The sequence below is a fragment of the Leucoraja erinacea genome, chromosome 2 (genome assembly GCF_028641065.1).
Source record: "Leucoraja erinacea ecotype New England chromosome 2, Leri_hhj_1, whole genome shotgun sequence".
Taxonomy (NCBI): domain Eukaryota; kingdom Metazoa; phylum Chordata; class Chondrichthyes; order Rajiformes; family Rajidae; genus Leucoraja; species Leucoraja erinaceus.
In genome coordinates this window covers 108237973-108265026 of record NC_073378.1, presented here as the reverse complement: position 1 = coordinate 108265026, position 27054 = coordinate 108237973, and the positions used below count along the sequence as shown (strand labels likewise).

Below are 27054 nucleotides of genomic sequence, written 5' to 3'. Positions count from 1 at the left end.
TGGAGAATTGTCTTCCTGCTACAGGAAGGGTGCTGTTAAGCTGGAAAGAGTGCAGAGAAAATTTACGAGGATGTTGCCAGGACTCGAGGGCCTGAGCTTTCTGGAAAGGTTCGGTTGGCTAGGAATTGTTTCCTTGTAGTGCAGGAGGCTGACGGGTGCTCTTATAGAGATATTTAAACTCATTTCTCCCAGGATCAGTGAATCAAGAAGGGCACATGCTGAAGATGAGAGGGAAGGGATTTAAAGAAAGTGAAGGGCAATTTTTTAACTCGGAGGATACTGGTTTATATGTAATGAGCTGTCAGAGGAGGTAGTTGAGGGAGGTACTTTAAGAGCATTTAAACCACACTTACACAGGTACATGGAAAGAAAGGATTTCGAGGAATATGGGCCATCCACAGGCAAATGGGACTATTTTAATGTGGCGTCTTTGTTGGGCAGGATGAGTTGGGCAGAAAGGCCTATTCCCATGCTGTATGGTTGGGCCAGGTTATTGATTCTCTATCAGCAATGATTGTACAAATGAAATTGTAAATTATTGTGATAAAGATTATATGGAGATATATTTTTGGTCATTACTTATTAATTAAATCTTGAGTTTAGGCCATTATATTATGGAAATATTTAAGAGTATGTAATTTGTTTTCAACCTACATCCTTTGACTTTCTTAAAAATAACTGCAAATTATAACTACAGTGCATTTGTGCATGGACCTTTTCGCTATTCCTAAAGCACATTTTTGTTCCCTTTTTTTGTCGTAGGAAGCTGCTGCTATGGCATTGAATTTGTTAAGATTCTTTGATTTCCTTTCATCTAAATTTCAAACCTGCAACATCTTACAAATTATGAAATGGAAATTGTACCCTTGCAAACGTTTTAACAAAATTCTGTACCCACAATATGGCCCGATTTTATCGACAGGATGTCTAAAGATATGCCATCAATGGGTCCCTCATAACGGATACCACAGTGTGATCAGGGATCAGCCTGATTTCACTTCAGGGACAGTGTGCCTTCATGGAGATGCTGCAGCCAATTTGGAGATGGGCAGCAAACAGTTGTCCTACGAACAGAACTTTTTAAAATATCTGAACATTAGTAAAACAGCCAAACAGATCTTTAAACTACTGAAATCCTCAAAGTCCATTACAGACACAATGGCTGCTTCTGCCTTGCTTAAAATATCACAGGTTGAAACGGATGAGAATGAGCTGGGAAAGTCTGCAATCCTGCTGGAGAATGAGACAGTCAAGGCTTTGTGCTTCCAGTTTGAGCAGGAGTCTCAGAGGCTGAGCACCACGGCGTTGGTTACTGCACTGTATGCCTGTATCCAATTGTATGTTGACCCGCAAAGCACACTTATGACGAGAATGTTGTGCGAAAGTGAAGAGCGGCTTAGCAAAGGTCAGATGCTCATTAAGGACTTGTGTTTGCTGGGTGAGGCTCTGCTGAATTTGGAGGGCCCAGAATGTGGAACATTAAAGGAAATAATGGAGCAAGTTCAAGGACAGACATTGGAGAACTGGACATCTGAAGAGCTACCAATGGTTTATAACCTGCTGGTGGCTGGCGTGGGAAAAGGAGGAAAATACCAGGAGCTGCTAAACAAAATGAATTCTCGTTCCCTTCATTTAGCTTCCAGAATGAGCCATAAAGCCAAATGCGACATACTCAATGCAATGGTTGTTCTCAAGCAAACCCAAGCAATTCCTTTGGTAATTAATCTCTGCAAACATTCAGTACGACATGTTCCTCATTTCTCTGACCAGGAGCTCATAATAGTACTGAACGCTCTAATATGCTTTGGACTCAGCGACAGGTTTTTTATTAATGCCCTGGAGCAAAATATCCCAAAAAAAGCCTTTGTCATGCAGCCTGAAGCAATCAGTAAGATGATGCAACATTGCAACCAGCAGCGGATCCTTTCACCACCCATATTTGATGCAGTTGCTGAGAGTTTTGTTTACAATTCAGACAACTTTACAACTAAAGAAATTGCCTTACAAATAATGCCATTTGGCAGGTTAAATTATTTGCCTCCAAATGTAGGTCAGCTGTTTCGAAAGATTGAAGACCTATTAAGGGGACGATTTTCACAATTCCAGCCTCGAACTCTACTGAACTTACTTCACTCCTGTATATTAATAGGACGATTTCCTGTGAATTTTGTGTCCAAAATCTTTAGTCCCTACTTTCTGCAGCTGCTGGAAGGTGAGCTTACTTGTTTTATTACAACCTTTTCATACCTTGCTTACCATCAGGTTCAGGGGTACCAAAGTCATCTTTCATTCATTCTTGAATAAAAATAATTACCAAAGTAATTATTTTATAGTGAAATATTAATTATTTCAGTTTAGAAAATGTAAAGTAATATTTTGATTATTAGATAATTGGAGCGTTTTGGAAGATTTGAAAGTTAGCCCTGAGGTTTTATTTAGTCAATTCAGTTGCATAAGTGTACATTGGTTTATCATGCAATAGCTGATGGTGTGAATTTTTTAATCGTTGCATCCTTGTGAATTTTGTAATGCAAGATATCCTCCAATTCCACTTCTTCACCCTGTCTGAACTATTTAGTAGTCCTGATGTGACAAAATCAATTTCCCCGTATGTTTAGTTTGGTTTATTATTGTCACGTATACCGAGGCACAGTGAAAAACTTTTGTTTGCATGCTATCCAGTCAAAGTAAAGACTATACAAACTAAAGTAACAAGCTAAAACTAAAAATCAAACTAATATGCATATGCAACTTGATTTGGAAAGGTATTAGTTTATTATTATTATTATTATATGTACCGAGCTACAATAATGCAAAAGAGAACAGCAACAGAGTGCAGAATATAAAAGAGAGCAATTTTGAAAAGCTGAGAAATTTGAAGTTTCACTCATGAAGGCTGCATTTAATTACTGGGCATTTCAGCAAGAGGCATATTTAAAACAATATCCCATCTTAGGGAAAGAAAATAATATTAGGTGGAGCGGTGGTAGCCAATGAGTATCAACCAGGGAAGAGGCCTTGTATTGGGAAATGAGCCCAACTAGTCGATTGGAGTTTCAGTGCGGGAGCACTTTGGGAGCAATGATCATAACTCTGTATGTTTTAAGATAGTAATCCATAAAGATGAGACTGGACTTCAGGGGAAAGTGCTGATTACACTTCAGGGGAAGGGCTAACTACAACAATATTAGACAGGAACTGGGGAAATAGATTGGGAACATCTGTTTTTGAGTAAATTCCACAACTGACGTGGGAATCTTTTAGAGCCCGGTTTGTTAGAATTCAGGACCAGCACATGTCAACAAAAGTAAAAGATAAGGCTGATAAGTTTCTGGAATTTTGGATGACAAGAGATTCAAGTCTAAAGTATAGTAAAGAGATGTTGTAAATTTAGTCAAAACAATTAAAAAATGGATATGTAAGCTGGGATGTAAATGCATTGGGAAGCTGAATTTGGGCAAAACCTTTAAGGAACCCGGAAGGAACTTAAACAAGCTAAAATTCCTAGGGCATCCCATTCCCCAGACAGGATTAAGAAAATTCCCAAGACATTTTACATATATTAAATACATGAGGGTAGCCAGCAAAAGGTCAGGTCTACGGAAAAACAAAGGGTGGGATTTATGCCTCGAGCCAGAGGAAGTGAGCAAGGCACTAAATGAGTACTGTGCATCGATATTGACCAAGGGGAAAACACCGATGACTGTGAGATCAGGGAGGGAGGGGGCTGTTGATATTAAGGAGGAGGAGATATTGGGGCTTTTGAAGAACATTAAGGTGGATATGTCTCCATAGCCTAATGAGATCTATCCCAAGATATTGAAGGAAGCAAGGGAACGGATTGTTGGGGCCTCAGCTGAGATCTTTTTACCTTGTTTAAATGCAGCAAAGACCCATAAGACTGGAGAATAGGCAGTTTAAGAAGGCCAATAGGGACAAACCAGGAAATTATAGTCCAGTCAGCCTTGCGTCAGTGATTGGGAAATTATTGGAGAAGATTCTTAAGAACAGGATTCACTGGTATTTGGGAAAACCGGGTGTTAAGCAAAAGCAGCAGGGCTTTGTGTACGAGGAGATGACAAAGGTGATTCATAAGATTAGGACAGTGGATGTTGTTTACATTGAATTTAATAAAGCATTTAACAAGATCCCTTATGGTAGGCTGATCTAGAAGTTTAAGTCACAAGTGATCCATGATGAATTGTATATTGGATTCAAAATTGATCAAAGAAGATATAGGGCAACAGTAACGGGATATTATTGTGATTCGAGGTCTACGATCAGTGGTAATAATAATAATATCTTTTATTGTCATTGCACATCAGTGCAACCAGATTTAGTATGCAGCTTCCAACCGATGTTAAAAGAAAAGTAAAATAAATAAATAAACTGTGTGACGTGACCATCCGAGGGAGACTGTCCGGGGGGGTGGGGGGCACTCAGCAGGGCCAGTTCAGAGCCGCTATAGCTCTGGGAACAAAGCTGTTTCTGAGTCTGGAGGTTCGGGCGTAGAAGGCCTTGTAACGTCTGCTGGAGGGAAGTAGTTCGAACAGTCCGTTACAAGGGTGTGAGGAATCTTTATGGATGCTGACGGCCTTCCTGAGGCACCGTGTGTGATAGATGCCCTCCAAGGCTGGTAGCTGTGTCCCTATGATCCTCTGCGCTCTGTGGACGACGCGCTGAAGAGCTCTCCTCTCCGCCTCCGTGCAGCTGAGATACCGCACAGAGATGCCATACGTTCTCTCTGTGGTGCAGCGGTAGAACGTTGTCAGCAGCTGTTGGGGCAGACCAGTCTTTTTTAATGTCCTCAGGAAGAACAGTCGTTGCTGTGCCTTCTTGACCAGCACAGCGGTGTTGGTGGACCATGTGAGGTCCTCTGAAATGTGGGTGCCCAGAAAATTAAAGCTGGACACTCCACACTTTCCCCGTAAATGGAGATTGGTGCGTATTCTCCATTATGGGACCTCCTGAAGTCAATAATCAGCTCCTTGGTCTTGGAGGTGTTTAGTGACAAGTTGTTACGTGTGCACCAGTCCGCCAGGTTCTGCACCTCCGCTCTGTATTTTGGTTCATCACCGTTGGTGATCAGCCCAATCACTGGTGTGTCGTCTGCAAACTTCACGATGGTTTGGTGTCGAATGCAGGAACACAGTCGTTAGTGAAGAGGGAGTAGAGCATGGGGCTTAGTACACAGCCCTGTGGTGTGCCAGTGCTCAGGGTGATAGTGGAGGACAGGTGCGGGCCCAGTCTCACTGCTTGCGGTCGCTCCATCAGAAAGTTCAGGATCCAATCGCATATCGGCGAGCTGAGGCCTAGCTGGTGGAGTTTGGTGGTGAGCTTGGTGGGGATGACCGTATTGAATGCAGAGCTATGGTCAATGAAGAGCATCCTCACGTACGTGCCCTGTCTGTCCAGTTGAGTCAGGACAGTGTGAAGAGCCAGAGAGATGGCATCCTCTGTTGATCTATTTGCCCTGTATGCAAATGCCCAATAAGGAACCATGCTGGGATCTCTGTCAGTGGTCTAATTAGTAAGATTGCAAACTACACAAAAATGGGTGGAATTGCAGATAGTGAAGCAGGTTGTCATTGGATACAATGGCAGTTAGAAATTTGAGTACAGATATGGCATATTGAGTTTTACTGGACATTTGAGGTAAAGCAATTTGGGAAGAGAAATGCAAGAGCAAAGCATGCAGTAAATAGGAGGACCGTGAGGAACGAAGATGTGCTGAAGAATCTTGGATGTGAGTCTGCAGTTCCCTGAAAGTAGCAACTTGTAGATGATTTATATCCTGCTGTATACGTTGACAGCCTTCCTCATGGTCCACGACCTGAGCAGTCTTGGTGTCTTCTGCAAATGTTCTAACTACATTTCTACATTTGCATCTATTCTATCAATAAGCCAGTTTTGAATCCATACAACCAAGTCGCTATTAATCCCATGCATCTTGATCTACCGGATCATCCTACCTACCATGGGGGACTTTATCATATGCCCCACTAAAATCCATGTAGACAACATCCAAAGCCCTATCATATAACCATATAACAATTACAGCACGGAAACAGGCCATCTCGGCCCTACAAGTCCGTGCCGAACAAATTATTTTTCCCCTTAGTCCCACCTGCCTGCAACTCATACCATAACCCTCCATTCCCATCTCATCCATATGCCTATCCAATTTATTTTTAAATGATACCAACAAACCTGCCTCCACCACTTCCACTGGAAGCTCATTCCACACCGCTACCACTCTCTGAGTAAAGAGGTTCCCCCTCATGTTACCCCTAAACTTCTGTCCCTTAATTCTGAAGTCATGTCCTCTTGTTTGAATCTTCCCTATTCTTAAAGGGAAAAGCTTGTCCACATCAACTCCGTCTATCCCTCTCATCATTTTAAAGACCTCTATCAAGTCCCCCCCCCCACCACACTATCCTCATGCATCACTTTCAATCTTCTCAAAAAGATTAATCCAGTTCGGAAGACACAACTTGCTGTGTACAAACATACGCTGACTATCCCTAATTAGCTCATTCTTTTCCAAATGTTCATTCCAATTGATTTCCAACCACTGGCATGAGATTCACCGCCCTATAATTCCATGGGTACTTTCCTTCTTAAATAAAGATACAACATTAACTACACTACAATCCTCTGGGATCTCGCCTGTGGCTAGACAAGGTGCAAAAATGGTTGTCAAGGCTCCTGCAATCTCCTTTCTTGCCTCTCTCAATAACCATGGATAAATCCTATTAGGTCTTTAGATTTAAAACCTTAATGATCTTCAGGAGCCCAAACACCTCCTCCTTAATATCCTACTGCACTCGCATACAAGTATTCTCCACACTAATCTCACTGTCATCCATGTCTTTCTCCTTAGGTAAAACAGATGCAAAGTGCTCATTTACTACCTCGCCTACTTTCCCCAGACACACACATTTCCTTCTTGATCTTTGAGTGGTCATCCCTTCTCCCGGTTTACCCTCGTGTTTTTAATTTAGGTTAAATAGCTTTGGGACTTCCTTTAATCTGACTCGCAAAGCAATTTTATGGCCCTTATTTTCCACAAAGTCCACATCTGATTCCATCCTCTTAAACTTTGAATGTGCTCCTTTTTCGTATTGGCCAGATTTACAACTTTTTTGGTCATCCAAGATTCTCTTGATATCCTTACCCCTCTCCTCACTAGAACATGCCGGTTCTGAACTTCGATCAACTGGTCTTTAAATGACTCCCACGTATCAGATGTGGTCTTCCCCAATAACAATTGCTCCCAGTATACCCTTCCGAGCACCTGCCGAAAAGTTGTAGTTTACCTTGCTCCAATTTGGCACTTTCCCTGCAAGGTCCACCCCTCTTTAATACACTGCCGAAAGTCTGTTGCCTTGGCTTCTTTTGGTAATTCGTCTACATATCTGTTCCTCTATCTCCCGCTCACTATTGGGGGGCGGGGAGAAGGGGGGGGGGGGGGGGGGGGGGGGTGCTATAGTACAATCCCATTAGAGGGCTTGCATCTTTCTTATTTCTAAGCTATACTCATATTGCCTCAGGAGACAAATCCTCCAGTATATCCTGAGTATCATCGTGACAGCCATCCTGATTAGTAGCGCAATACATCCACCTCATTTATCTTCCTCTCAATCACGTCTGAAACATCTAAACCCCTGAACATTGAGCTGCCAGTCATGTCCCTCTCACAACACATTTCTCCAATGGCCACACACCATATTCCAAAGCACTGATCCAAGCTCTAGGTTAATTTGCTTTCTCCACAATCCTCCTTGGATTGAAGTGAACATTCTTCACCGCATCAGCGTTACAATATTCCTCCCTCTCCATGCTTACCCTCCCTTTGAGTCTTTTTGATCAACACTTCTACTTTCCTATCACTCCTTCCCCTTTCTGACCTACTACTCAAGTTCCAACCATTGAAACTGATAATGCACTAACGGTGCGCATATGTGGATAGAGTGGTTAAGTTAATGTATCAGCTCAATGACCTTTCATCAAAACCCACAAAGAATACTGACTCAACATTATTTCTGGGAAGTAACATATCCAGCCTGAAAGGGATGCTTTGAAATTTTCCAAGTGGTGGGATCTATAATCTTATACTCTCCAGTGCTCTTGCATCCATTACAAATAGTTGTTTCAAAAGTCTACAAATATTAGCAATGTTACAAAATTGTGAGATTTTAAAAATCAAGTCTGCAATTTATGCCATCAGATAAAGCAGACAAAGAAGTTTAATTTGACACCTAATTCACTTTCATATCTTCAGTATTAAAAAAGTTATGGCCATTTTCATACTCTGAAATTAGCATCTTGTTCCCTATTGCTTTTCCATTGACTTAATTCAAAAGCTGTGTTCAAGGAGTCAAAAACCCATAACTTTCTTAAAAATTAAGAGAACTGAATGAAATTTTCAGTTATTATAGATTGAAGCATTCTGAAACAAATATGAGACAATCTTACTTGGATGACCTGAAATTAAAGCATATAATTAGTTAGTCACCCAATTGTAGCTAATTACAAAATTCAAATTTGCCCTGACAGGTTTCACAAATCACAACCAAAGAATCCAAAATATGGAATAAAAAGCGCTCCAGTGAAAATTCTGTGTGTGCATGGGAGGGTTGGGTGGAATAAATAAATAATCACATAATGCAAGTTCTCTCAGTTGGTTTGGTTTTAATTTTAGTTTCTATTTTTTAATAGCCCAAGGAACTGGACTAGACAAATTTGTTCTGGCCCAACTAACCCAGCTGTTCATGACAATGAAACTAGAGTGCCGAATTTATGAGGTAAGGTTTTTGTTAAATGATCAGTCGTTTTTTTTCCCCTTGTGCATTGCTCATGTGAAGTTAAGACCAAATGCTGTCTCCAGGTGGTTGGGGTGGGAGGAAATAAGATCTGTGGACGTCGAGGCTGTCCCCAAGATGGAGATGTAAAATTGAAGAAAGGGAAGGGAAGAATCTGCAATGGCAAGAACAAGGTGGAACCCGACAGTAAAATATATTCTTCGTTTTGCGTGGGTTCATGAACTAATACCATTGCAGTCAAATGTACTGGGGGGAAAGTCAGGGGAAACTTCTGGCCCAAAAGGATATGTGCAGAGAAAGAAGCGGCAGAAGCAAAAATGTTCATATTATGGAAGGTTTGGAATGCATTTAGATATGAACACAAGGGGAAGAATGAGGAGGACATTGTGGTGGAGCAGTGTAGGAAAGATCAGAAAGGATGGTAGAAGTCCTTGTGTGTAATTGTAATTGTAATTGTAAATCTTTATTGTCATTTCCTGAGTATTCGCATACTCAGAGGAAACAAAAAAAACGTTTCTCAACCAGTGTCCATTCAGTTTTCGTTACAAAATAAATAGCAATTAAAATTAAAATACATGTCATGAACAATTTAACCCTCTAATAACATTCAACAGCCGTTCCGACCGGCAGCGGCACAACAGTGGCTCTGCTGCAGTGTGGGGGGTTTGTGCGCGATACTTGGCAGGGGGGAAAGTTCATTTAACAGTCTTATAGCCTGTGGGAAGAAGCTGAGGAGCATCCTGCTGGTTTTGCAGCTGATGCTCCTGTACCTCTTCCCAGATGGGAGGATGGTGAAAAAGTCATGCGATGGGTGGTAAGGGTCTTTGATGATGGAGATGGCTCTGTTGATGTCTGACTCCTGTAAGAAGTAGAAGTAGGTAAGTGTAGAAGCAGAAAGTTCTAGGCTAGTTGTTCTCTCTCCCTTCCTGCTCCACAAATACTGCCCAGAGCTGTTACTGGGTGGAAGTTTTCAATATTCCGTAACATATTGGAAGCATATTACATTCTGTGGTCTCATTCACAATGTGCTGTTTTGTGATTTTTATATGCTGCCAATATAAATCTTCAAAGTATCAATTTCATTTGCTGATAAAACTATGGTTTAATAGTTTTTGGCTTGTAGCAATAAGATTGCTCTGTATTGCAATAACATAACAGTTTGCTAATGGCATTTTAAATGTACAAACATTGCTATCTGTTTCTCAACAGGGTCACAGCCTTCCTCCCAAGTATCGGGTAAAATCATTTTTAACAGCAGGACAGTCGATAGAAAGCTTGGTGGATGAACATCTCTATGGCAAAGTGAAGAATGCTCTGACTGACCTTCTAGGAGCAAGGAATTACTTTGCTTCTCGAGTGCTGACACCATATGGCTATACATTAGGTACTGCAAGCATTTGCCAGTTATTTGGAATTACATACAGATCTAAAAACCATAGGATTTCTGTAGGATTCAGTAGGATAACCTGCATGCTGGTACATATGTAAGGAAAGTTGCCACTTCTTTAAATCAAAATGGCATAAAAGATAAATCTTTTTTAAAAAGTTGAATATTTGTCATAAACAAATATGAGGGGAAAGAATGGATTAATATGAATCCACAGTGGACAAAAAAGCTGGAGAAACTCAGCGGGTGAGGCAACAACTATGGAGCGAAGGAATAGGCGACGCTTCGGGTTGAGACCCTTCTTCTGTCTGAAGAAGCAACATTTCGGGTCGAGACCCTTCTGAAGAAACCCTTCTCGACCCACAACGTCACCTATTCCTATGCTCCATAGATGCTGCCTCACCCACTGAATTTCTCCAGCATTTTTGTCTACCTTCGATTTTTCCCGTATCTGCAGTCCTTTCTTAAATATGAATCCACATGCCAGTTCACCCATTTTTGTTTATTTTCTGGTGGTGAACTATTATCTTCAACAATGAGATGTGTTTGTTTATAACCCAATCTTGAAACAGCAGTGAACTATTCTCAAAATGTAAAAAAGAAAAAAAAATTGTCTCCTTTTCCCTTGTCCATTCTGTCAGTTGAGCTGTAGTGGGGCACCGTTTTGCTGTACGCTTGAACTCGTGTCCGCCAGGGTCTGCTGGATCTCCCAGTTGCTAACCATTTAAACCCCACATCCCATTCCCATACCTGCCTTTCTGTCCTCGGTATCGTCCATTGCCTGAGTGATGCCTTGCGTAAACTGGAAGGAAGGCACATCCATCATCTTCCACGTGTAGCTTACACATATGAACATTGAATTGAATTCTCCAGTTTTAGGTAATTACGCTCCTTCCACCACCCTCTCCTGGACACACACCCTTCTTTCCATTTCCCCTGTCCCCATCATGCAGTTCCCTTCCTCTTCCAGGCAGTCATCTACCACCCCTCCCTCGTCTGAGGTCCTCAATTCCCCTCCCCTGTTCTCCTGTTCCCTTTCACCCACAATCCTTTCTTCTGGTTCTACATTTTACTCCCCATCTAACATCTTATCAGATTCCGTATTTGCAAACTTTTTTCTCCTCTTACCTGTAGCCTTAGTTGCAATCTCCACCCATCTGCCAATCACCCCTCACCTGAATCCACTGATCACTTGCCAGTTCTTTCCCCCACCCCTTCCCTCAACTGCCTGGTCCAACTTTCTCCCCTCTTTACCAGTCTGAAGGGTCCTGACCCAATATTTTGTCTGACATTTTAGTTCCACTCCTTGACCTGCTGAGTTTCTCCACTACTTTGATTTTTTGTACAGGGTCAAAACTATAGGTATTTAGTTTAGTTTAGAGATACAGCGCGGAAACAGGTCCTTCGGCCCACTGAGTCCGCACTGACCAGCGATCCCCGCACACTAACACTATTCAGCACACATTAGGGACAATTTACATTTTTACCAAGGCAATTCACCTACAAACCTGTATGCATTTGGAGTGCGGGAGGAAACCAAAGACCTCGGAGAAACCCCACGCAGCTCACGAGGAGAATGTACAAACTCCGTACAGGCAGCACCTGTAGTCAGGATTGAACCCAGGTCTCTGATGCTCTAAGGCAGCAACTCTACCACTGCGCCACCGTGCCGCCCTTATTTCTTCACAGGCCTTCTGCCAAATCTGTTCTGTAATAATTTAGAAACAGGTTTGCAAAAGAAATAACTCTTTTCCCCATCCTTTCCATCTTGGGAATCTGCTCAACAAAGGCTCTTTTATTAACTAAACTAGACTACGTGGGATCCATTGGGTCCCATGTTCACACAGGAGGGATGGTCCCCCAACACAATATTCCACCTCTCCACCAATTCCAATGTTGGTGGCCAGTGGGTGGGGCTTTCTGGAGCGCTAGTATGGGTGCTGTGTGCCGAAGGGACTGGTTTCTTAAGGGCTAGTTTGGACATTGTGGACCCTAATGGATTTGTGGGCTGGCAGCTCAGTCACTCGGGCCTGGTGGGCTGACAGCCAACACATTCACGGCTGGTGGGCTGGCAGTTGACTCACTCACGGTTGGTAGGCTCACACACACATCCTCCATCACACACCCACATACACACCCTCCATCTCTCTCACACACACACCCTCCATCTCACGCACATACCATCTCTCACACACACTCACACCATCCATCACACACTCTCACACACAACATATGACAGTAAAACTCTCTTGAATCTACTCACGTGGTTGAGCGCGGCCTCTCCCCTGACCGGGACTTCAGCAGTGAGCGGGACTTCCGGATTTAGCGCGACATTCAGTTCAAGCAGCACAGTGCAGACCAGCCCTTCCATTCAGTTCAAGCAGCACAGTGCAGACTCACAGTTCAGTTCACTCACAGCGTTGACTCACAGTTCAGGACTCAACTCTCACTCACGGTCTTCCGGGGTGACTGACTCACGTCCGGCCTCTGGGGCTTTATTCTCCTGGCCCCCCGGAAGGGGCGTTACCTTCATCATGGTGACTGACATGCGTGAAAACCAACTGCTGATCTCACAATTTTTTAAACATTCTTTTTTATTATTATTTCACCGATCGGAAAAAACCTTGTGACGGTTGGAGAGGACAGTGAGTAAGATGGCGAAAAAAAATGATAGCGATGTAGGGTAGTGTTTTTCTAAAATTTATTTACAACGTAGATAGGAAGTGGTCAAGATCACTTTTAGTAATAGTTTTGATGTAGCTGGACTGAATATGCCCATACACAATCTTGATTTATTTATCACCGTCTGTATGAAATGAACGAACACTTTGATTTTATCATTACCTTTTCGTGAAAGAAATCTCATCTTTTTTTTAGACGCAGAGATTCAACTGGATGAAGAAGGATATGTGCTCCCTGCCTCCTGGCGTGATGAGGTATTCAGGAGGTTAGAGTCTTAATTTGTTTGAAATAGTGGAACTGTTGGCCATCAACTTTTTTTAAATTTCTTCATCGGAGTGCAAGATAGTAAGGGAATAATAAAGGTGGCATATGGAAAAGGAACATGGTAATTTAAATGGATGAAAAAAGAAAGCTGGAACACTGCCAGGGATGGTCGTGGAAGTAGATACGATATTGGCATTTAAGGCTGTTAGATAGGCACATGGATAAGTGGGAAATGGAGGGATATGGATAATGTGCAGGCAGCGCAGTTTAGTTTAACTTAGCATCATATTCAGTGCAGATAAATTTGACCATTGTGGCCAAAGGGCCTGTTCCTGTGCAGTACTGTTTTATATTCTATATCTTGGAGATGTTTAAATGTAGATATTGAATTCAGAATGGAACAATGATCCATGTCATGAATTCCAGCCTTATGGTCAAACCAGACTAGTTTTTTTTTTGCATCAATTTCAAATACCATAGCCCTAATGCTGTGGAATATATTCTAATCAGACACTTGGCTTAATTTGACAAAAATCGGATTTTCGTTCCAAAAAGATAACAAAACGTTTTGTTTCAGAATAGCACTGTGCATTGATGACCAGAGAAGATTCTCAATAAATAGTCAAAATCTCCTTGGAAAAGAAGCTATCAAGCAGAGGCAACTGCGGCTGCTGGGCTACGATGTTGTACAGGTTTGCACTCTAGTTAGATACCTCATCTTCGAGAAAAAATACAAAACTATTAAGCACCCTTATGCATGATGTAAAAAGCTGCAATTTGTTTCATCCAGATTCCATTCTATGAATTTGACAAGCTGCAGACCCAAAAGGAGATGGTAGAATATCTTCACAAGAAGATATTTCCACACAGCTACAGACTTGCTTGGTAAAGTCAACCACCATCTCAAACCATAGTGTCTACTAGGAGACCACAAATGAAGGCACACGTGCAAACCGGCACTCCATTAAAATCTGATGCACGGCAACTCTACAGGATGAATAATAAGTACCAATGTTTCAGATGAGCATATAATTGTGATTTCGATTATTTACCATATTTTAAATCAATGAACAAATGAATTAATAAAATGAAATATTTTATTAAATGCAGATTGTATTTTGAATTACTATATGTATACACTAACATACTGCTACAATAAAAGCAATGGTGACATTTTCTTTGGTCGTGAGTTCAGGTATTGGACATAACTAGCACAGAGATATTTTTTACAATAAACCCAGGAACAGAAGTAATCTAAGGAGTCAGAATAGAAGACAAAATTAGAATAGACACAGATTATTGTCCAGGAAAGTAGTTGGTTACATTTATTGCAAAGTTTCCTGCTTTCAAATTATTATTTACACCAGTTTGTAAATAATTTAGGTTCTGTAGATTGGCAGGCTTATAACTGCATTATTTTCAAAACGTCAGTCAGCAAGAGCAAGATTCTTTGATTGAAGTTTCTCCATTTCTTGTGAGATGTGTGTTTCAATGACATCACACCGGGCCAAGTGAGTCTGTTGCCAAAACAAATTAATGCATCACCAATAAAAGTAAAATAATTTGGTAACATCATTATTTTGGTTACTTTAAAAAAAAAGACCAAATGTTGAAAGTTTTGTGCGCTGGCTACTATACCAACAGTAGAAATTTGCTATTGTGTTTGTTTGTTTTTTCTATGACATTATGAATGAGTTTCATTCTATTTCTTATTAGTCAACAAATGTGAAAGTCTATAAGGCACAAACCCATTCTGATGCCAGATTGCACACAGTGCACAGATTTATCCGCAACACGTTTGGCTGCTGGCTAAGCAGAACAATTGTATAGTCATCCAGTTGTGGCTGTTGTAGGATGAAGACACCATTTGCTTATATGGAATGAGCGGCAATATCCGATTGAGTATGATGTATTGGGGAAACCAGTGCAATATCAAATTTCCTCAGGTCTCATACTTTATTAACTAAATATTTGAATATGCTCTAATCCAGAGATCTCTTCTGCCATGATTTGGGAAATATAGCTAACAATTGTTCCCATCCAGATCAAATACTGTACCTTAGTAGGAAATCTGAGATATTCAGATACATGGATGATGTTGGTAAAAGTAAATGCTGCTTATTCCAGGATTTTTATCATTACTAAATCTGAGCACATTGCATGATTTTCAAATTTCCTGAATTAGTTCTAAATTTATCATTTAAATTGAAGCAGTTTTCTCTTTTTCTAATCTTTCAATTAAAAATTTCCTGACTCTTATCTATTTCCATAATCACCTCTTGGATCCACCTTTTACAAGCTGAGAAACCAAACTAACTTTTTTCTTGTACTATAAATTCCTGACACTAGGATTACAAACCCACAAACTCAGTATACAAAAAGAAAATCTCACCTGGATATTCTTCACTAGACCTTTTCTTCTGTGCCTGCAGTCAGTAAATTCATCTGGCAAATTCTGAACATAAAAATGTAATATTTTATTTGTAAGAAATAAAAATCAAACTGCACACGTCCCGTTTAAAATGAAGCGTAGTTTAGACATTCCTAAAAGAGACCAATTCACTGTGACTATCTGATATGTTTTGTAAAATCTGCTGAGATTATATCCATATCTATGTTCCTCCAAACTACAATGAATCAAAACAGCACTGATCCATATGAAACAAAATCTCTAGTTAATACAAATATCATTTTCTCAATATGTTCATTATTAATGTCAGTACAGTACAGCACAGAAATAAGCCCTTAAGCCCATCATGTGCAAGCCTACGTTTTTGCTGATCTACACTAATTCTATTTGCCCTCATAGAGACTATCCTTCTGTCTTGCTACCTGCATTGAAAGGACATCCATAATATCAGTACCCAAGAAGAGCAAAGTGACGTGCCTCAACAACTACCAACGTGCCGCACATACGTCCATTGTGATGAGGTGCGTCGGGTGGTTGGTTATGACACAAATCAACTCCTACCTTAGAGATTTCCTGGATCTCCACCACCCCCAGCCTTTGACACTGCTAGTAAAAAAAGAGTCGAGCCTACCCAATCTCTCCACATAACTAAAATCTTCCAATCCAGGCAACTTCCTAGTGAATCTCTTCTGCTCTCTCTCTCTCCAGCACAATCACATCCTTCCTAAAGGGTGGCGATGTGGCAATCATAATTGCACACAGAATTCCAAGTATGGCCTAACCAGTCTTGTAAAATTGTAACATAACATCTCAACTCTTATATTCTATGCCCCCTGACCTGTGAAGGCAAGCACACCCTTGGCCACTTTCACCACCCTATTGACTGGTATTGTCACTGACAGGGAACTATTGCCTTCGAGCCGTATGTCTCATTGTTCATCAACATTCCGTTGTGCTGTACCATTCATGTATATATCCTACCCCAATTTGACTTGCCAAAAGAATCACCTTCCACTTGTCAACATTAAATTCCATCTTCCACTGCTTTGCCCAACTTTCCATCTGATCTATATCCTGCTGTAGCCTCAGAAAACCTTCCTCGCTATAAATTGCCCATCAGTTTCATAATTTATAAGAAACTTCCACCATCTCATGTTTAATCAACACGCATGGTATTTAGTTTAAAGTCATACAAAATCATAGTACCAATCCCAGATTTACAATTGTAGCAAAAGCTTTTGGGGTAAAATACAAGTTATATTACTGTGTATATTTGTATATCAATCAACCAAAGATAAGTAGTGAGATTCATTACAATCAGTTTGTCTAGTACCAAGAAAGATGGCTTCCTTAAAAAAAAGTCACATTATTGCTTTTAAAATGTTATTGCACATAGTGCACTAAATGTTTGGGAAAAAAAAAAATTGGAAAAAAAAAGTAATAGCAGACTAGTCCTCTGAAAATAATGCCCAACAATACATGGTTTGTTGATAAATGGAATTGAGGATCATGAATAGAACTGAAATGGAGACAAATCATAATCAAGGAAACCCTCAGGTTCTCAAGCCCTTCTCACCGGTCTACCAGATTATGGAATAGGTAAATAGAGTACCTCAACTCCATTTACCTATTTTGGTTTATACGAGTCCTAATGAAGGGTTAGTATTACCTCCTCAGTTTTGAATTCCAGCACTGGAGATGGATGGCAACATTCCTTCAGCTTTCTTATAGGAAGGGGCAGCATTTATTGTCCATCTGTTTTTGCCTTGATGTGCTGGTGGGGAGCCCCCTTCTTGCTTGCTTGCTTGCAGCAGTTTGATACAACTGTTTGCTTTGGTAGATCAGCCGAATCAACCACAGTACTGTGGGTCTATACATAGTGCATCAGTGAACCAGGTGGATTTTGAATCAACAATCTAGTAATTTCACACTGATGCTAGCATTTTATTTAACATTTATAAATTAACTAAATGTAAATTCTTAAGATGACATGATGAGATTTGAACACATCTCTGGATTATTAGCCGAACCTTGAGAATGCCAATTCCATCCATAATTACTTACTACTTAGTTGATTTTGGATCCAATTTGTAAATATGTAATATCATGGGTCCCTAGAGCACCTAATTTCTCACCATTTAGAAAATACTTAGTTTGCCCTTCAAGAATCCTTGATGTCTTTCAATTTTCCCACTATCTGGTTGCTGTTCCCATGCACATAACTTAACCATGCCAAATGTGCACAATTTACTCTTCCTCTGCAAATCCAAACCACCTTTGTGTTACATAATTACAATTTCCACATAAATCTGCATGATTTAACTAAATTGACATCAGTTATATTTCTCTTGTCAAACATCTACAATAAAATTAATTTCCAAAATACGGACATTTCAGGGAGGCAAAAATTTTATTTAAACAGAAAGAAATGCTACTTAGCTAGACAATAACAATGATCAGACCTACAATTATTTACCTAAAATCTAGAAAATTATAGTCTGCGAATAGTTAATTGTAGCACAATCTCAGACATAGCATCTCAAACATTTACCCGTCACAAATGCTTGAAAACTAACTAATTAATCAAAGTCCTGTCCATTTGAACGCAAAAGCAAGTGTCTGAATGAAAGTTTAAACAATGATTTAAATAGAAAAATATTTAATTTAAGCTAATGAGAAACACTCATTTTTAGTTGAACAACATTTGCCTTCTAAGGTCAATTATATGGACAAATCATTAACATGCAGTCATTTATTCTCTTACCCACCATAGCATCAATCTGTTCAAGAAACCTCATATACTGTTCGGTTATGCTTTTCTCTTTCTTCTCTAATTTACTTAATGCAGCAGATCGAAGATCACGGGCTAGGAACCCCTGGGTGACATGAGAATAAAAAAAAATATCAACTCAACATTCTTCCCCTAAACATCCAACATAACATGCTAAACCAAAAACAAAACTACTGGAGGAACTTGGCATCAGACCCCGTATCATGACCATGGTAGGGAACCTATATTACCGGATATTGAGCCTGACTTACACTTATAATGCCATATTTGCTCAGCTGCAAATGCATCATTAAACCCATCTCCTCCACTTACAAAACCAACAAGTACAAGCAGTTTATTGACTTATTTTGCAACCAACCATAGCTTCTCTTCTTATGCCCATGCTGATAAGTTTATTTCTTTCTCATCTACGTACCTTCCCTTGGTAACAGCATCAAAAGTGTAAGTTTCTTCATCTACTTGTGTATTTCAACTAGGCTCCGAGGTAAATAAGCTAACTATTTTTAATGCTTTCTGCAGCTCTGCAGCCCTGAAGGTCTGATTTTCAAAGCATTTCTCCCCTATTTAAACATTCTTATAAATTAAGCTCTTTGACTAAGCTATAGTTATCTACCCAAATGTAAATTTTCCACTAAAATGCTCAATTGTTTAATAAATCCAGGTCATTATACAGAAGAAACAAGGAACAGCAGATGCTGGTTTGCACAAAAGGACACAAAGTGCTGGAGTAACTCATCAGGTCAGGCAGCATCTCTGGAGAAGAAGGTTAGATGATATCTCAGGTCGGGATGCTTCTTCAGTCTGGAGGAACCGTGTTCTCTCGAGATGCTGCTGAGTGACTAGCAATGTGTCTTTTCAGGTCTGTATACTGCTCCCAAAAGCAGTGAAACTTTTAACCATGTATTCACACCACTGCTAGTGAGCTAAATATGGAAGCAATTATTTGCACACTAGAAACAAAATAACAGCAGTTTTATTATTTTCTTTTCAGATACCAAAAGGTGAAAGCAAAAAAATATGCTCACATTCTGAATGCCTGTCAGCTCCACGTTAATTTCTTCAAGCTTACGTGATAACTGTTCTATAGATTTTTCCAACTCCTTTAACTTCTTTAATTCAGCTTCTTCCTCTGGACTGTTCTGTGAATTCAGAGAAAACAATCCAATCAGGCAGCCTAGTTCATTAAGGACTTATCATTGAAACTCAAAGAACTAAAAATAGTGCGTTCAGAAAAATATAATTGTTATGTATGCACTTTCAAGTAAAACGTTACACACACTCTGATAAAATTAAAACTACATCTGTTTTTGGTGAAATTTGGCCACGTTAGAATATTGCCCCAAAATTCTTTATTTTCCAAATTAATTTTCTTACTGTCCTATAAACAATAGAATAGACTTTAGGCCCTAGTTTATCATTTAATTTGTGGGATGGTATCTTAATAATTCACCTCTTATACTGACATGAAGTGCCAGCCTAAATAATGGCCCAGAAAATGCATCAACATAAGGGAAAGCTATCACAAACAAGCTGAATAAAACCTACTAAATAAAATATTTCAGTCAGCTAATCCATGTGTCCAGCTTTCAATCACAATGATTCTATCATTCATAAACTTGCTAGTAAAACCATTAAAACAAGGCTCTTCTTAAGCATTGCTTTTCACTGATTTTTTTTAAGTACATTCCACCAGCTATAGAATCCCATAACAAAACAAAACCCAAATAACTGCCTGCACCTTCACACGTACATGGAGCCCTTCTAAACCCCCACAAATTTGAATCAACATAGTATCCTTCTCATTCAGAGGCACAAGAGCTACATATAAACAAAAGCAAAACACCATATTTGTCAATAAATTAACCAGTCCTGCCATTAATACTAATTTAGTGACCATGAACTTACAAGAGTTGCAGGAAGATCAGAATATGTAAACCACTTTCAGGAGCTTTAATGACACAGTAAAAGAAACAAGTTGACTTTGTAGTATCATTGGCTCTTTAATCAAAATAAGCTTTAACATCCTGATAGATTGTAAAAGAGATACTTCTTAAATTCAAGTCAAACATCCAATTTTAGAAATTCATTGTATTGATGAATAAGCTGACATGTATAGAACACAAGAAACAGGAGTTGTCCATGCAGTTCCTTAACTTGATCCAACAAGTGTGTCCTCTAACTCACACCCATATTCCCGAAAATCCTCAGTGTTTCAGTGTCCAAAAATATATCACTCTCAACTTTGCAAATATTCAACGACTGAATATCCACAGAACCCTGGTGCAGGGATATTCAAAGTAACCCAACTGAGTAAAGAAATATGTCCGCTTTCCTCCACCACATAATAAATCTCTTGTCTAGAAATTCTGCCTCCAGTTCCTGATGTCTCAGAAACAACATACCAGCATTTACCTTCTCAGAATCTATATATTTCAGTGAGATTGTTTCACATTTTTTTTAAACTCCAATCAACATAGGCCAATCTCACTAAACTTCTCCTCATGCCGGGGATCTGGCAAAGCTCTGCTGCATCACCAGGAGTAGCATTCCTTGGGTATGGTGACTAAGACTGCAGGATCTGGAGCTGGGGCGGCGACCTGGAGCTGGGGCATCGACCTGGAGCTGGGGCATCGACCTGGAGCTGGGGCGGCGGCCCGGAGCTGATACTGTGGCGGGCCGTCTCGGAGCGGGGATGGCGTTCCGGCTATCGGCAGCGGCGACATCACCACGGAGGTCCGCTGGACTGGAGAGCGGCATCTCCGGCCTGGATCGACCGCCTCAGCGCAGAGGGAGAACAAGGAGGGAAGAGATGGAAACTAAGACTTTGCCTCCATCACAGTGAGGATGTGCTTGGTGAACTCACTGTGGTGGATGTTTAATTGGTGTTTATTGTATGTTTTGTTATTATTGATTCTGTGTATGACTGCAGGCAACATAGTTTCGTTCAGACCGTAAGGTCTGAATGACAATAAAGGATCTATCTATCTATCTATCTAAATTGTGCACAGTAGTACATACTCTTTTCAGCAAGACTTCCTGCATCTGTACTCAATGTTAACACACTTGCAATAAAAGACAACGTTGTCTATCTCTTCTTAATGTTTGCTGCACCTACGCATTAACTAACTGTTTCATGGTAGAAAGAAAGTACGCCAATTGTTTACTATTTAAAGCATTGTTTCACTTTACTTCTCACCAAAAAGGGGCATGATAGATTCTCAGCTGGATAAAATGCCAGATAGAGCACAAATTATGGGGTTAATTATTAATTAATTCTCGCAGTTACTGTGTACAACATATAGCCATTGGATTGGACATTATAACTGTGCGAGTCGATGTTGGACTTTCAGTGATACTGTGCTTCACTACGGCAATAGGAAGAAGTCACAGACCTTGTCACTCTAGATTATCCTTGTTCACTTTATGAACTTAGAGCATTAGATCAGATAGTTTCCATGTGTATACTGACAAAAACAAATAAGATAGCCCTGGTAAACAAAGAAGAAGGAACAGAAATCGAAAAGCATTTCCTTAAATAGGTATACATAAATTATACGGTCAAACCGCAGGCAAAGTTTTCGAAAACATTCCACGAAACATAGAAAGATAGATTTGTACCTTTTTACCAATCATCATTATTTTACAGCCATTTTTAACACCAAGAACTGACAATGGTTGTTCCATCTCTTTAAGAGATTTACCTATATGACAGAAACAAAAAACATTAAAATGTTGTTACTTCCACTCACACATTTTAGGAAACAATTTTGTTGATCATTTGCATGTGATATTTGAATTATATAAAAGCCTTTGGCACCCTGTCTGTTACAGTGCTGCATTAATATTCAGCGTGTCTTTGAATTATAAAGAATGGTATTCCAAAAAGATGGATGATCTTATCAAGTACAGCCTAGTGATTTGAAATAACAGAACATGCAGAGAAAATGTTATCAGGCAACATCTGTGAAGGGAGAAATATGATTAATCTTTTAGGTTGAGGAAAGTCAATGACCTGAACCATATGAACCATTCGCTGTAAACCAATTCCGCCTTACCTATCTATCAAGTATTTCCAGCATTTTCTATTTTTAATTCCAGATTTTCAGCAACTGCAGTATTTTGTTTTGGGACACGAGGCAATTTGGTGGTCCAGACAGAGTGAAAAGTCATTTTTGTTAGCTATCCAGTAAAATGTTGGGATACAGTGCCCTCCATAATGTTTGGGACGAAGACCCATCATTTATTTATTTGCCTCTGTATTCCACAATTTGAGATTTGTAATAGAAAAAAAAAAATCACATGTGGTTAAAGTGCACATTGTCAGATTTTAATAAAGGCTATTTTTATACATTTTGGTTTCACCATGTAGAAAACAGCAGTGTTTATTTCCCTGGAACCTCTTCTCTTCTCTCTGATGATTTTGCCACCAACTAAAGTGTAACTTACAGTGGCAATTAAGATATAAACTAGCACATCTTCAGGATGAGAGGAAATTGAAGCACATGAGAAAAACACACACAGTTACATGGAGTATGCACAAACTCAACAGTTAACATTGAAGCTAAAAATAAAACTTGGGAAGTGGAGCTGAGAGGCACCTGCAACCCCGCCCCAGCAAGTTTGTTTCATATTATCATGCCTAAAATGCAAGATGGATTGAGTGCTTACTCTGCAACGTGTTATGAACACAATTTAAATCTTAACTTGTAAACTTCTAAACATTAGAAAGTGGTTGTGGTCCAAAACGCTATGCACAAAGTGTAGCAATAGAAACACTTACCCTGTTTAGAAAGTAATTGCATGTGCACTTGACGATTTGTAATCTGCAAACCAATGGACCAGGCCACTACAAGCGACATCAAGACTGCTTGAGTTCAAAACGCATTGAACACATTGCAGCTTTAAAGAAAAATCAGCCTATCAATGAAGTCCGCATTAAATTAGATGGAATTAGACTCAAAGCCACGGAGTGTGTTCGATCTGTCCCTACATCGGAGCTTCGATCATCCCGACAAGAGCGCTTGCACATCGGGCTTTCCGTAGCGGCGACTACAGAGGTCCCTGACCACGGGTGAACAAAGGAGGAAGACCAACTCACCTTTATTACCTTCCATCAGTGATGAATGCTATGGTGGATGTTTATGTTAAATTCTATTGTGTGTTGTGTTCTATTTAATTATATGGATGCATGGTAACTAATTTCACCGTACCTTAATTGGTGCATGTGACAAATAAATGTGAATAGACAATAGGTGCAGGAGTAGGCCATTTGGCCCTTCGAACCAGCACCGCCATTCAATGTGATCATGGCTGATCATCCCAAATCAGTACCCCACTCCTGCCTTCTCCCCATATCCCCTGACTCCGCTTTCTTTAAGAGCCCTATCTAGCTTTCTCTTGAAAGTATCCAGAGAAACGGCCTCCACTGCCCTCTGAGGCAGAGAATTCCACTGACTCACAATTCTCTGTGAGAAAAAGTGTTTCCTCGTCTCCATTCTATATGGCTTACCCCCTATTCTTAAACTGTGGCCCCTGGTTCTGGACTCCCCCAACATCGGGAACATGTTTCCTGTTTTAGCGTGTCCAAACCCTTAACAATCTTTATGTTTCAATACGATCCCCTCTTATCCTAAACTCCAGGGTGTACAAGCCCAGCCGCTCCATTCTCTCAGCATATGACAGTCCCGCCATCCTGGGAATTAACCTCGTAAACCTACGTTGCACTCCCTCAATAGCAAGAATGTCCTTCCTCAAATCTTGAACCTTGGAGGACCTTGTTTTTTTTTTTCAAACAAGCGCTCATGGATTGAATGTCTTCCAACCTCACAAATTTTCTATAATAAAACTTTAATAATACTAGAACATCAAATAGCACAGCACAGGAATGGGCACTTTGGCCCACAATGTTCCTTTTGAATATGATGCCTGATTAAACTGATCTAATCTGCCTGCACATGATTCATATCTATTCCCTGCATTTTCATGTGCCTATCTAAAAGCCACTTAAATGCCACTAAGGTGTACACCTCCACCACCACCCCGGGCAATGCGTTCCAGGCCCCTCCCGCCCTCTGCATAAAACATGTGCCCTGCACATCTCCATTAAACCTTCCCCCTCCCCACCTTATAGCTATGCCATTTAGTGCTACATATTTCCATCCTGGTAAAAAGGTTCTAAGGGTCTATGCCTCTCATAATTTAAATACTTCCATCAAGTCTCCCCTCAACCTCTGACGTTCCAGAGAAAACAATCCAAGTCTATCCAGCCCCTCCCTGTAGTTGAAACCCTCTTATCCAGGCAGCATTTTGGTAAACTTCCTCTGTACGCACCCAAAAGCTTCTACATCTTTCCTGCAAAAGGGCGACAAAAACTGCACATAATATTCCAAATGCAGCCTAACTACAGTCCTATAGAGCTGCATCAAGGCTTCTTGACTATTATATTCAATGCCCTTAACAATGAAGGCAAGCATACCATCCGCCTTTTTTACCACCCTATCTACTTGTGTTGCCACCTTTAGTGAGCTATAACCTGGACTCCAAGATCATTCTGCACATCAATGCTGTTAAGGGTGCCATTATTGTATATTCTCTCCTTACATTCAACCTCTCCGCCCATTTCTGCTACTGATCTATATCACACTGTATCTTTTGATAGCCTTCCTCGCTGTCTGCATCTCCTCCAATTTTGTCACCAGCAAACTTAGTAACCAACCCATCTACATTTACATCAAGGTCATTTTATATATATATATCATAAACAGCAGATCCCTGTGGAACTCCACTGGTCACAGACTTCCAGCCACAATATCAATTTTCCATCACAACCCTCTGTCTTCGTCATCGTGAACCCCATACATCTTCATCGTCTACAACAGCCTACCATGAGGCCCTTATCAAAAGCCTTCCTGAAATCCACGTATACAACATCCATCCACCAATTATACCTGAATATCCTTATCATTCATTCACAGATCAGCCTAATTTGGAAACACAGAACAAGGTGACAACGGTCAAGGAAAGTTAGCATATACACCGTGCATCCTACCAGTAGAACACACAGACCTTTACAGATCAGTTTCTGCAATTGCTGGGGTACCCCGGTAACTTGCGCAATGACTGCTGCCATGTCCTGTAGCGTTGGCTCACCGCCTTCCCGTTCTGCTGCAATCTCGATCTTATGTTTCGAACTACCTAACAATGAAACACACACATCCACATCAGTAGACATCTTTGCATTTTATTACTTATCACATTTACTAATTTTGCAATGTATATTTCAGCGGCACAATTCCAATATATTGCAAACACAATGACATTTAATGAACAGGTGTCAGTGTCTTTTTGCCCGTGTCCCTATATTTTACGACGAGTATTCCATCGGCGACAAATGGATGGACGGCTTTATGCCCAGTGTTTACACCACCTTTAAGCATTCAGCCTCCCCAGAGTACCCCTCCACCCCTCCTCAAATGCAGATTAGTTTCTGCACCAGTTGCCCTCTGCTGCAGAAGTGTTGCAGCTGTGCCGGGTGCGGGAGCTGGAGCTGGAGCTGGAGCTGGAGCTGGAGCTGGGGGTCCCCGGGTCCCCGGGTCATGCCCACGCTGCCGCTGCTGCTGCCGCCCTGTGCTCACTCGGCAACGGCAACTCTTGCTGCAGCAGGAAGGAGAGTCACCGTGGGCAATGCACGGCCCCCACTGTGAGCCTGGGCATCATTACCGTGTATCAGAGTCAGTCCCACCACGTCGCCGGCCATCGCTGCTCCGCGCCCACACCGGCGTCGTGGCGGAAATGATGGGCCGCGCGGACCTGAAGGAGCTCCGGAGCGGCCGCCATCTTTGTGCGGGGCAGTCCCAGGCCCGGTCCCGGGCGCTCATGGGGGCCTCGAGCGGAGTGGAGTGGAGGGGGCAAAGGGTTTCCTGGTCCATGCAGCCCAGCATCCTCACAAACAAGGAGAGCAACTGTTCTAGGCATCTCGTCCTCCTTCACCAAACAGTGACAATTACAATTTAAAAAACTACGAAATCAAAAAATGTTTTTTTTTTAACAAATATAAACATAAAATTAAATGCTGGAAATTTGAAATTAAAACAGAAAATGTCAAAATCAGTCAGATGGTCAGACAATATTTGCGAAAAATAGTTTTTTTAATTTCAGATTTCTGGTATCTACAGCTTTTTTATTTCCAGTTAATGAAGGGTCTTCAACCTGCAACATTAACTCACGATTCTCAGGATTCATTTATATATAACCTTAATATAAATGGGCACACATGCCTGGAATGTTTACAGATGGAAATTACACATACCACTTTTCACAATTTATTTTTTAAAAAATGCAATTTGCTTAACACCTCCCTGGTCAGCGGTTCAGGTGGTACCCCTGTGGAATACATCAAAGATTCACATTGTCTCATTCAACAGGATCACACTGGCACCTCCCATGTTTTTGCTTCCCCATATATTTGTGTCCTCTTTCTGGCATTCAGGTCATGTCAAGTAGATACATGAATACAGTTAGACAATTAAAATATTGCTTGCAGTATCATCGCAGGCACATAGATTCAGACTCTAGAAACTTCTTTCTTATTCCAGAAACTGCCCTATCCACCTCGGCCATGGATTCCACATCTCCCGTTGTGCCATCTTGAATTCTAAATTCCAACTCCTTGTGTCCATATGTAAAGCCTGCTTGT

At 40.7% G+C, this 27054-nt stretch overlaps 2 protein-coding genes across 3 annotated transcripts; one reads left to right on the top strand and one right to left on the bottom strand.

The window, feature by feature from the left end:
• LOC129713666 (FAST kinase domain-containing protein 3, mitochondrial-like) lies at positions 1–14327 on the top strand. The gene is made up of 7 exons (XM_055662900.1): positions 1–108; positions 763–2212; positions 8722–8807; positions 10035–10209; positions 13090–13159; positions 13736–13850; positions 13949–14327. Exons 2-7 carry the CDS (start codon positions 775–777, stop codon positions 14045–14047), a joined length of 1983 nt encoding a protein of 660 aa, XP_055518875.1. The 5' UTR covers positions 1–108; positions 763–774; the 3' UTR covers positions 14048–14327.
• LOC129713709 (BAG family molecular chaperone regulator 1-like) lies at positions 14238–26231 on the bottom strand. 2 transcript variants are annotated; one of them, XM_055662963.1, is made up of 7 exons: positions 26079–26231; positions 25425–25553; positions 21978–22060; positions 19385–19498; positions 18337–18444; positions 15551–15613; positions 14238–14675 (listed from the first exon to the last, which is right to left on the bottom strand). In XM_055662963.1, exons 1-7 carry the CDS (start codon positions 26113–26115, stop codon positions 14586–14588), a joined length of 624 nt encoding a protein of 207 aa, XP_055518938.1. In that variant the 5' UTR covers positions 26116–26231; the 3' UTR covers positions 14238–14585. The 2 variants fall into 2 exon arrangements, with proteins under 2 accessions (XP_055518938.1, XP_055518945.1); XM_055662970.1 differs by lacking the exon at positions 26079–26231 and adding an exon at positions 25786–25810.
• Positions 26232–27054: the final 823 nt, after the last annotated feature.